At 37.2% G+C, this 12,689-nt stretch overlaps 2 protein-coding genes across 2 annotated transcripts in view; one reads left to right on the top strand and one right to left on the bottom strand.

The window, feature by feature from the left end:
• Window positions 1-2,705: 2,705 nt before the first annotated feature.
• Window positions 2,706-12,689, top strand: part of LOC110037620 (proline iminopeptidase) — a gene marked incomplete at its 3' end in the record, with an annotated part of 13,204 nt that continues 3,220 nt past the window's right edge. Inside the window, 1 exon segment of the mRNA XM_020742314.1 lies at window positions 2,706-3,052. Within this exon segment, the coding sequence (XP_020597973.1) occupies window positions 2,854-3,052 (199 nt within the window).
• LOC110037621 (E3 ubiquitin-protein ligase RING1-like) lies at window positions 8,582-9,494 on the bottom strand. The gene has a single exon (XM_020742315.1). The coding sequence runs from the start codon at window positions 9,235-9,237 to the stop codon at window positions 8,794-8,796; it is 444 nt and encodes a 147-aa protein (XP_020597974.1). The 5' UTR covers window positions 9,238-9,494; the 3' UTR covers window positions 8,582-8,793.

Here is a 12,689-nt window from a genome sequence, read left to right on the forward strand (position 1 = left end):
TTCGAAAATTTTTATTATAAACAAGTATTCCAATCTCAAATGACTCTGAGTGAAATTAATAATAATTATCATGGAAGAAAATAATAATTTTCTTATAATTATTTTTGACATGCCATCAAGTAATTTCCTCGTCTTGCACGAATCTTGAGATAATCTTTTAAAAATAAATATTCAAATTTTAATTTAAAGTTATTCAGTACTTTGATTTCAATAAACTCACATTCAAACTAAAAGGCTTGATGAAGCAGACCTGATGATACCAAAATTGATCCAATCTGAGTCGAATCAATCCCACATCAAGCCGTTAAATTACTTTCAGAAATTTTTAGTGTATAATTGAAATTTAAAATGAATTCTTAATCTAATATGCTTATAGTCAAATCGAGTATCTCGACAAGATGAATCTAATGAGCATAAAATCACTTGATTCTGACATCATTAAGGATCAAATGTGTCCACAAAAAAACATCTCATTGAGGGAACCTCCTCAGGGCGTCCAATCAATTGTTAGGATTCCTTTCGTAAATACAACCTGGGCTCTAACCCTCCTTCTGAAAATTGTTATAGACCTAGAGCCGGAAGAAGGTCGATGCTTGGAACCTAAACTCAGCATTGTTTCTACACCAATGATCTGATGAATTTCTCCCGCTCTTGCAGTCGTCGATAACCATTAATCACCGCATGCTGACCATCGTCGACCATCATTGATCACTATGTGCTCCTTGCAGTGAAACAATGTGCATTATAGAATCCTATCATACTTTTGTGGAACATTGAAGCGTCTAGTGGTGCAATACGTCATCCAACACGCCTCGAATAAGATGCAATGAGACACCCTGAATATGGTGCAACGACACACCCTGAATAAGATGCAACGACACACCCTGAATATGGTGCAATGGCACACCCCAATGTGGTGTAACAATGCTCCTCACATACGGTGTGATGATGCCTCACAAAATGGTGACATAACACACTCCAAATACAGTGCAATAACACATCCTGATAACAGTGTAACAATGCACTCCACAAACTCTGCAACAACGCGTCTCAAAGGAAAAATATTTATGTATGTCATACACATGCATAATTGCGTGCGTATGACGGTTATTCGGGGAGTATTGGAGGGTTATATCGCTGCTATTGAGGTTAATATGCCTAATAACCTCACAAAACCCTCGAATGACGGGAAAAAAATGAGTGTCGAACCGCGAAATATATTGGTAGGTTATTGAGATGTTATTAATATATTTTTGTGATTAATACCCCCAATAACCTCTCAATAACCCCCAATAATTGAGTTATTGGAAGATTATTCGAGGTCATACGCACGTAAAACTGCGTGCGTATGACATATGTAAATAGCGCTCCTCCCAAAGGTGGTGTAATAGTGTACCTTGAATATGTTGTAATGACACACCACAAAAATGGTGTAACAAAACACCCCGAAGATGGTGTAACAACACACCCCACATATAGTGCGACAATGTCTTATAATGTGTAATAATGTATCCCGAATACGGTGCAACGATACACCCCGATAATAGTGTAACAACACATCTCACATATAGTGCAATGGCGCCTCTCGAAGATGGTGCCTTAAGGACTGTAACTTTCTCCGGACTCCTAAATATCCTTTTGTTCAACCTCCGACTCCTACCCCCACAGCCTACAAACGTCATTGCAGCTCACCTCTACATCCTATGTGGCCAACTACGACATATGTGGCTGATAGCTTCTGCAGCTCTCGACTTCGATCTCTGTGGCTTATGGATGACTTTACAACTCACAACTATGCTCTATGTGACCACCTAGAGCCTACATAGTCAATAAATTGTGCAGCTCTTGACTCTGAGCTCTTTGGTCTACGGACATCTTGACAACTCACTACTATGACATATTTGACAAATTAAGGCATGGGTGGTTCACAACTTGTGTAGCTTCCGACTCTTTCCTTTGTGGCCTACGCACACCATCACGCTCACTATTACGACATACATAACCAACTATGACCTAGATGACTACAACTACTGACTCTGACTCACATAGCCTATGGACGTCATCACAACTCTTCACTAAGGTCTATGTGACCAATCACGTGCTTTGTGTATCATAGCTTGCACAACTCCCGACCCCTTCCATTGCGGCCGGCAAACGTCATTGTAGCTCACCATTACGATCTACGTGACCAACTGCAGTCTACGTGGCTCACAGCTCCTCTGGTTTTCTACTACGGCCTCTATGGCCATCAGACGCTCATAAAGCAACTATTTGCAATCTACACAACCAATTACTTTCATGACTTTCGACTACAATCTATACGACAAGCTGACGCTACACTCACGATCTATGACATTCACAATAGACTAATACCTCCGTAACAATCGACTACGGCGTTACAACCTGCTATCACTAAGAAGTACAACCATATTGCAACTATTATCTATGAACTACTATTTTATATTTATAATGATCAACATTTTAACTCCATCATCCCAAATCAAAAACAAAAGGACAAATATGTGTACTCACCATTCATGATGAATTATTTCAACTAATCTACACTTCATAATTTATTCCACTTTTAAGATTTTTCCACGTGAAAACTCAAGCCGTCTTCTCCTACGCACTTTTCATTCTTACTTTTATGTAATAATTTTCATTAATTTTTTTTAATAGAAAAAAAATTGAAATTATTGAATTCCTCCTAATCCTCCGCGTGAAAAGCCAAATTTTTCATTGGAACAGCCGCCGCGAGGGGCTGACAGAAATCCCCAATTTATGTATGTTTTAAACAAGTGCGACACACAGTGAATGAGTAGTTGATTGCAGACGCCGGAGACCATTACAAACATGGCTGCCCGGCCGGCGTTGCTCACTGAACACCGTGCGGCCCCTGAAGAACAAAGCAGCCAGGCGGACCACATCGCCGGCGATTGGTATTCAGTACCAGAGCTTAGCCTCCGCGACAACCGCTTCACCGTACCCCTCGACCACTCTGATCCCCACTCCGCCCCCAAGATCACCATTTTTGCGCGCGAAGTCGTCGCAGGTAACACCTCCTCAAATGGAAACGAGAGCTTTTCGTTTTATACTTCCAGTGGATTATCCGATTCTTGTAGTGTCGATTGAAATCAAAGAAGTGGGAGATTTGCTGTGTTTTGTTGAGTTTTATAAGATTTTAATTTCAAGTGTTGGTAGTTTGCGTTTTCTGTTCATTGATTGCCTGCCATTATTTTTATATGAGGCACTTTTGGAACTGATGAGTGATGATTTTGTAGACGTCTGATATAATTCTAGTTTGTGATCAATTATGGATCCTTGCCATCTTGATCCTTCCTTCTGCTGATTTTATTTATTTTCTTTATCTGTTGATATTTGATTTCATTTGCCCATTCCGACAATTCATCTTTTCATTTTCTTATCCACTTATAGTAGACTGTCTGCTTGAATTTTTGTTAATAGTTTATATTTTCTTAAATATAAGGTTAAAACATAATGAAATGGCGCCTGGCACAGCTTTGCTGGTTTGCATATCTACATGTTTTCTGAGACATTAGTTCTGTTTTTAGGCTTCCTATTTTTGAGAGACAAACTTTTTTGCTGCAATTGACGGATTGGAGTTAGGGGTATAAACAAGCCTAGCTTGAGCGAGCTCAGGCTTGACTCGTGTTCGGCCGGTTAAAAACTAATATTGTTCGTATCCGGCTCGTTTATACTTCGAGCCCAAAAAATTTGTTCGTGTTCGGCTTGTTTGCTTAGCGAGTTGAACACAAGCTGTTCGCGAACAATGAGTCATTTCGATAGCCCTAGTCATGCAGTCATAGGATGTTAAGAGTTGGGGCGAGATTTAAATCTTATTATTTATATTAAAATATTCATTAAATAGAATTTAATAGATTTTTATTCGATTTTTTAATTAATAATTTGAATTGATTATAAATCTTTGAAGCCTTATAGTCAATTAATTTTTTTAAAAATACCACACTTCAATTATAATATATATATATATATATAATTGATTTTAATTTCTTCATAATCCATATACTCAGTGTAAAGGGGAAGGATGCTTTCTTAAATTTAAACACTTCATCACATAAACTTTGTTTAGTTTTCATAAGTTTACTTTTGAAGTTTAGTAAATAATTTAGTTAAATTAGTTCTTTTAAGTGCATTTTATTTAGCAGACACTCAATTATTTTAGATTTGCATTTTGTACTTAAGTTTTGTAGTTTTAATTTTGTGTTATACATACGAATGAAAATTTTTCTTCGTGTTCGGTTCATTTATATATCAAGCGTAAAAAATTTGTTCGTGCTCAGTTCTTTTGCTTAAAAACAAATTAAACATGAGCAACTTAACGAGCCAAGCACGAGCTATTCACGAAGAGTGAGCAGCTTTGACAGCCCTAATTGGAGTAGATAACAATCATTTGTTATGATCTTAGTGAATTAGAGAGCTCAATTTATACTTTGAATGGATGTAAACTCCATAAAAAATAGAAAAGAAATAATAAAATTTTTAGAAAACTTCTTGTTCTTTATTATTACCAAATAAAAATTTTTTTGGTTTTAATATAAGGGATGTTGTTAAGATATGAATATAAAATTGTCTTTACCTAACTATAACCCTATTTGCATATTAGTAAAAGTTGTTCTTGTGGTTTGGGTCTTTTTTCCTCCGGTTTCAGAAAGCCTTGTCATCGACGCAAGCACCACGGAAGGACACGGAAGTAGAGACTACTCTTTCGAGTGGAGAAGCAGCGAATGAATACTCATCATGAGTTGCTTGCTCTATGGGTGGTGAAATAGAAGGGGAGAAGCCGCGCTCGGATGAAGACGAAGCCTTGTCATCGACACAAGCAACGCTGATGGAGACGGAGACAGACTGCTTCGTTGAGTGGAGATGCATCGAATAAGTAAGCACCTTAAGTTGCTTGCTCCGTCGATGGTGAAATATAAGGGGAGATGCCGCCCATGTAGAACAGTGAAGATTTAGGTTTAAGGTGAGCCTGTTTTGTGTGTGAATCCTACAGTGAGAACGACAAGCCCTTCATATGTTTAATTCGTGAATTTTATAAACAGACAACATTACCCTTCAAAATGTGAAATGAACTATTAAAATAAATGAAAAATTTTATGTAGGGACTAAATTGGAGCATTTTAAAACTCGGGGTCTTAAATGGGCACTGGTAATAGCCGGGGAACTATTTTTGGCTTTTTCTCAATTCTATAATATCAAACATAAATAAAAAAGTATATATATAAACAATCTCAACTAAAGTACAAAACTTTTAAATATGTTATACATAGTAAATCATATGTATCCTTAAAGTTATCTATAAAAATCCAATTTTGTACAACTAAAAGCTATACAAAATAGCAAGTTATTTGGCTAACGGTCCAACAACTCTTTGCACGTCTTTTTTTTTTCCTTTTTTGAAAATACAACATTATAGTGTTTGGTATGCTGCACGTTCAAGGAGATAAATAATGTTAAAGTATGATTTAAAGATACAAGAAAAAAATTATGTGCATGCTGATCAGTGACTCACAACAGTAACAACAATAAAATAAATAAACATGCTTATAAATAGTGTATGTAATAATTGTCAGAAATTTATAAAATTGTTACTAAAAAGTCATGTAATGTCAATGTACTATGCAATTTCATATTTATATTTGTTTTACTTTTATTTTTATTTTATTTTTAACTTTTTTTGTCTTGAAAATATCATATTATATTTGTATAGCATTGATATATCTTATTTCACTGGCACATCATCCAACCCGTTCACTATAATAATCATTGATGAAAGTTGGTTATCCTAATGTCATGTTTTATCAATGATTCCCTGATACTAATTACTATCAGGGGTCAGGAATTTTACTATTTTTATGTTAAAGCTATCTCGTTGGAACTTTTGCTTCTCCTACGCAAGTCATCAATATAATTTTCTACCTATCATAATATGTATGACATTTTTTCGATCATCAATATTTTATTATAATCATGTTCATATGCATTATTTAACCTGGATATATCTAAGAACAATTAATTTTATCAACATGCCCAAGAAATATAGTATGACAGGTAATATTTAATGATTTGAACTTAATATTGCATTGCTATTATAATGCTATAAACAATAAATGAGTAGGTGATTATGTATTTGAATTAAACTCTAATAATATGATCAACAATACTCAATATGAAAGAGATTGTAAATACAAATATTTAATAAGTTGGATATACTAATGAGCAGTAAAAAACACTAGTCATTTTGATAATTTGCTTCTTATTTTAGTATTTGAATATGTCACGTCAGTTATTGGGTCAGTCTTGCAACAAAATTCTTTCTCTGGTCCCCCTTAAGCTCACCTTTTCAAATGAAGTCTTGTAATAATCAATTTGATTTAATTGTATGAATTATTGAAATTTTATCTTGAACCAACTCCCTCTTATATAAACTTTTCGTTCCTTTTCTGCTCTAATCTTCTATTCTCTTATATCCTTCTATCCCCTACTAGCCAACAAAACTTGTCCCCCATAGTTTTGGCTAGCTGCAAGCACAATAAAAATGGAGGAGGTTTAAGGAATTTCTCAAATTGAACCCGCTGAGATAGTTTTGATAGATTTTGTTGAAATTTAGAATAATGCGGAATAAGGTAGAATATTTTGGAATCACTTAATTTGATTGATATGAACGGGGTTATAAATAACCCTTACAAGAATCCTATAATAGGAAACATAATAAAAAAAGAAAGATATATCACCTGATATCTCCAATAATTAATTTATATTAATTATTATATATTAATTATTTTAATTATTAGGAGATAATAGGAAATAATATAAAATAGGAAAACAAATAATTCTTAATATATGAAAAGAAAATCCTTATATTAAGGAAAGAATTTATTCCTCATAAATTTTTCTAGGAATAAATTATTTCCTATTATAAGTCTTAACAGGAAAGACAATAAATTCTTTAATTTAACTTAGATATTTCAACACCCCCCCTCAAGTTGAACATGGTTGAAAACCATATTCAACTTGAATTTGAAAACATCGGCTGCGGTATGTTGACTTGGCAGGTAGCATCAATTTGCCAAAAAAACTCCAACAATCCTCAAATCGTAAATGCTGAAGTCTGAGAGTGCTAAAGCCTAAGAGCGCCGAAGTCGAGAATGCCAAAGTCTGAGAGTGCCGAAGCTCAATTTCGAGACATTGATGAATTTGTAAGTCACCGATTGACTGATAATTGCATGAAAGCTGCAAGAAGGCTACAGGGAGGTTGCAAGAAAACTGCCAGGAGGCTGTAGGGAGGTTGCAGGAAAGCTACAGAGGGCCAACGACAGTGCTCAGGAAAGCTGTAGTGCTCGGAAAAGACTGCAATAATGCTGCAGGAAAGAGTAGTGCTTTCCTTGGGAAGAGTTGGCCAAAATTTGCAGGGAAAAATTTGTTGAGGTTGATCCGACGACGAGAAAAGCTGCATGAGGGAGGTCCGACGGCGGGAAAGGCTGTAGGGGAGAGAATCGGCTACAGGAGTAAGCCCGAAGGTCCAGTCGACAACAAATATGTCCGCATGAAGTTCTGGCGGTAGGAAATGTCACAGGAGGGAATTTCACTTACAGGAAGGACTACAGGAGGGAGTTTCAGTGGCAGGAAAGCCATCAAGGGATAGGTCCCGCTGTGGGTAGGTGCTTCGACGGTCCTGAAAGGAAATCGGGAGGTCTGACGGTTGAAAGATATCGCAGGAAGGATCTGCGATTGAAAAAACTACAGGAAAAACGACCATGGGAGAGCCCGCAAGGATGCCAGTGCTCTGTGCAGTTCTGCGGGGGACAACAATTTCCACCAGAGAGCGAAAACTACGATTTCAACTGGAGATCTTCCGTGATTTGCACTAGAGAGAGAAAATAAATCACATTGGCGAACCAAAATTTATACTCTAAAGAGAAAATAATGTCCGCTGTTTGCTGAAAATGCAAGCCTGTAGTTGCCCAAAATGCATGTGCAGGGAAAACCGCTAAAATCGCAATTGTGTAGTGAACCAGACACCTACGCAGGAAAAAAAAATTGAGGCACAACAAAAGCTGCAGAAATTGACTCCGAAGACTGGCGGCGCCTGCATAGTGAAAAAGCGAGGTGCAACAGAAGCTATAGAAATTGTCAAATGTAAAGAAAAATGTAGAGAGGTCTCCGGTTCTGATGGCTGCTTGGAGAAGGTCCGGTTGGAAACGCAGCTCCCCCTGACGCGTGGGCAAGGAAGAAAAGATACTGCAGGAGAAATGGACGGCTTGTCCGATCTACGTACGACAGCAATATCTCCGATGAGATGATGATGAGGCGGGTGGCGGCATTGCTGGTACCGCCCTCGTGAGTTCATTGAATTTGCTTGAAATGATCTTGATGATGATGTCGAATCCAACTTCGAAGGAAAAAGGAATAGCCGAAGGAGGGATGATCGACATGAACCTGATCTGCTGGGAAAGAACCACCTCGAACTTTGGACGGAAAGTGATCCATCCATTTATGTATGTAATTTTCGACTAAGGCTCACTTTCAAAAAGCCCATTGGTTTCTCTCGATTAGAAGCTATTGAGTACTCTCCTGCCCTACCGTGGTTGATAATCACATCCAGAGAGAAGTTATCCATTGAAACCGATCGCCGGATTGACTGCAAGTTATCTTCTTCTTCTAACGAATTAGGCGGCAGTTGTGAAGTTGCAGGCCGAGAAGATGATACTCCACTTTGGTAGATCACAATTCCGACCTCAAAAATCCTCGCTAACGTTTTCCTATGGCAAGGCCTCGATTTGTGAGGTTTTGAGTTGAGCAGGGGAGCCAATTACTGGGTCTGCTAGATTTGAGATGACGGCGGTTCGCAAGAGAAGCAGGAGAAGGTGCGAGTACAGTGGCAGTTGCCGGAGAAACTATTGGAGCGCGACAGAGAGGGCAGTTACCATGAGATTTGAGCCACTTATCGATGCAGGGTAGGTGAAAGGCGTGGCTACACTTGGGGAGCAGGCGTACCAGTTCGCCATCATAGAACTCGCCAAAGAAAACAGAACAATCCTTACTATCGATGAGGCTGTCGCTAGATTTATAAATCCAGGAGGTGATCGACGCGATCGTGCTATCATCAAGACCCTGCGTTCGGATATACCAGATGTGGTGTTCGATCTTGCCGCCGAGAGGTAGAACACCACCGGTCATTGTCGTTGAGAGCATCAGCTGCTGCTTCCGATCCAGTATTACATAGTTGTCGGCGAGTGCGGCGGCTAAAGCGTAGGTAGGCGTAGAGAGTGAGAAGCAATGCAAAGGAGCCGACGACAGCGGAGACAACTGTAATTATTAGGGATGGCGTGAGTCGATCGCGGTCATGAAGGTTAATCAGAATGGTAGTATCGCTGGAGTTGTCGTCGTGTGGTAACGAAACAGGTGCTATAGGTGGATTAGGGATGCCGATGACTGATAAACAAAAGCCGATGCAATTGAAGATGCAATCGAGCGTGATGTTGCCGTCCAAGTTGAAGCTTCCATTGGAGTTACTGTTGCAACAAGAAATGACGGAGCTAGAACAACAAGTGTGCCTAGAGGTCTTTCGTACTTGACGGCCGGATGATGGGCAAGCGGCCGCCCCTGAACTCCGAAATGGGAATGGATTCCGCGAGCGCAACAGAGTTTCCGAATCGCTTGGGAAGGAGATTAGGATCGAGGTCATCGTCGAAATCAGCTGAACGGGCGAAGATGCCGTTATGGGTGAAGTTGATGCGCTCGCAGCAAGTCTCGGTGAAACCGACGTAGAGCAGTGTTGCAAGGGGTCTGGAGAAAAAATTGTTATTCCTCTCCCTTCCTGCACAAAGGATGACAGGAAGGGAGTCCGACAATTCTCAAAAGAGGGTCGATAGCTAGAGTACGAAATTAGACTCTGATACCATGTTGAAATTTAGTATAATGCGGAATAAGATAGAATACTTTGGAATCACTTAATTTCATTGATATGAACGGGGTTATAAATACCCCTTACACGAATCTCATAATAGAAAACATAATAAAAAATGAAAATATATCACCTGATATCTCCAATAATTAATTCATATTAATTATTAGGAGATAATAAAAAATAATATAAAATAGGAAAACAAATAATTTCTAATATATGAAAAGAAAATATCTCCTTATATTAAAGAAAGAATTTATTCCTCATAACTTTTTCTAGGAATAAATTATATCCTATTATAAGTCTTAACATGAAAGACAATAAATTATGTAATTTAAATTAGATATTTCAACAGATTCCCATGATGATCTTCATATTGAAAAATTCCAAACTGATATTATTATAACTTAAAAAAAAGCATCACATTGATTGTTGGCGTTTTAATTTCAACTAGTGATATCAAGTTGCAGCCAGACCTTCCAAATAGGATGAAGCCATTTGACTTCACTGCTTTTGGTGCATTATAGAAATCTTAGAATTCATACATAGCTCTGACCACGCAAATGTGTTTCAACCGTACTGTTAAAATGGGGAAGCGAATTTTTTTTTGTTTGCATCGATGGAAACAATTTCGCTGATAGTCACCATATTGCATTATTTTTAAAAATAAGCTTACCGAATGCTTGCCATTACTATCCTTTTATATTATCAGCGATGACACTGAATTATAATGCATTAGATCATTCATTCATTTATCCATTGAGATCATAAATGATCAAAACTGCTATACTGTTTTGTTGATTGCCAAAAACTGCTCCTCCTATTGGCAAATTGAGCACTGGATTTCAACAAATAAAATTCATTTTGCGATGTCCAAGTTCTTCATGTACTCCAGTTGTTAAGATCTCCAAGAATTAGAGGGCGGAGCTAAACTTTAGCAAAAACAGGAAAGAAAGAATAAAATTTGTGGGATACTTCTCATTCTTTATCATTACCAGGTAAACATTATTTATAGTTACAACATCAGGGATGCCATCCCTGCTGTTTCCGAGCAAAGACAGATAATCACAATGTAACTAACTACATTAGTGCTAACAAATTCCTAACGCAATTGTTAGGTTGTAATGACTAACAACAAATTCTACACAACTCATTGAATCGCTAGTTTATATCTTGAAATTCCTTAGCCTACCTGGAACACTTCGCTCTCTCCTTGAGCACCTTTTCTCTTGTTTAATCTGCTCTGAATTGTACGTTTTGCTGTTCACTGCCACCCAATTGACATTTTATTTCTGTACAAGTGCTTTATCTAGTAATATGGGAGTCATAACATCTTCTAATAGTTCATATGATTTTGTTCTTTTTAAAAAGTTTTTCCTTTTTTTATCTTTTTATTGTTCAATGAGAACAATGTAAGCTTCGTTTCTTTGTTATGGTGGTTATTTGTGCTTTTATTTTTTTTCTTCTGAATCTTTTTATTTTGTCATTGGATATACACATCTCCACCATTTCATCATTAGGATGCTCTTTTCTGTATTACACCCAGGTTTAATCTTTTATTTAGATCTTACTTTTGGCTTTGAACTAAAAAACTTTATTATAGAAAAGAATACAAGATGGATTCTTTACCATTAAAATCTAATTTATTTGTAATCTAAACCCAGTGAATACAAAAAGAGTTTTGTATCACTACTAGCGCAGCTGTCTGTTTTCTACTTCTAGATAAGCCGGGAAAAGAAAAAAATTCTTCATGATTTTGTTCCTTCTTTCTTCACCTTTCTTCTTATGTGCTATTTATTGCTGTTTCGATATGTTCTGTTGGCTAGTTGTTATTTAACTAAATCATTGACGAAACGGTTGTTAAAAACCGGAGCTTAAGGAGTCAGTTAGTCTTGTGACCACTGGTCCATATTGTAGCTTCATTGGCTGAATGATAGGGTGGCTTGATAAGTCGCTTCATTTCGGATTAAGTTATCTGATACACAATTCAATCAATTATCTGGTGTATGCTGCAAACTTTTCCAAGCTTAAAAAGTTAGGGTCTTGTCAATATTTTCAAACCCTAATGAGACTAGAAGAACTTTGTATCATTACCAATGTTGCTATTTTTCATGTTCTTTTTCTTTGATAACATGATAAAAACCCTCATGCGTCTGTTCCTTCGATGTTCACTTCTCTTGCCACGTGTTATTTATTCAAATTCCAATATTTTATTCTTTTTCTTTTTCACCTAAATCATTAATAAAAATGTTGTGAAATTTTTTATTTTAAGAAGCTAGGAAGCCTAGTAATCATGGATCCATATTGTAGCTTCATTGGTTGAATGATAGGGAAACTCGATAAAGCTGAGGGTCTGTTTGGGATTACTTTCTGTTTTTTATTTTATTATTTTTTTTAATTTGCTTTGTTTTTGTTTTCTATTTTTTTTCTAATGCGTTTGTTACTATTATGACTTATATGTTTATAGAAACAAAAAAAATATAAAACATGTTTGATTGGACACCTTTTATTTTTTTAAAGAAAAATCAATACTCTTTATAAAACGGTTGGGTCCACGTGCGCTCCAGTGTTAAGCTTTGCCGCTCATGGTGTATACGACTTCTTCATTGCTCTACCCAGCACTAAACATTACATGTGGGCGGGCCACAGCGGGTGGGGGCCGGAGCTGGCGGCAGGCGACGACGGGCTGTGGCTGGCGAGGGCCCTTGCCAGTGGGTGGGCGGTTCCAATAATTAATTCA

Source organism: Phalaenopsis equestris, unplaced genomic scaffold (genome assembly GCF_001263595.1).
Source record: "Phalaenopsis equestris unplaced genomic scaffold, ASM126359v1 Scaffold222338, whole genome shotgun sequence".
Taxonomy (NCBI): domain Eukaryota; kingdom Viridiplantae; phylum Streptophyta; class Magnoliopsida; order Asparagales; family Orchidaceae; genus Phalaenopsis; species Phalaenopsis equestris.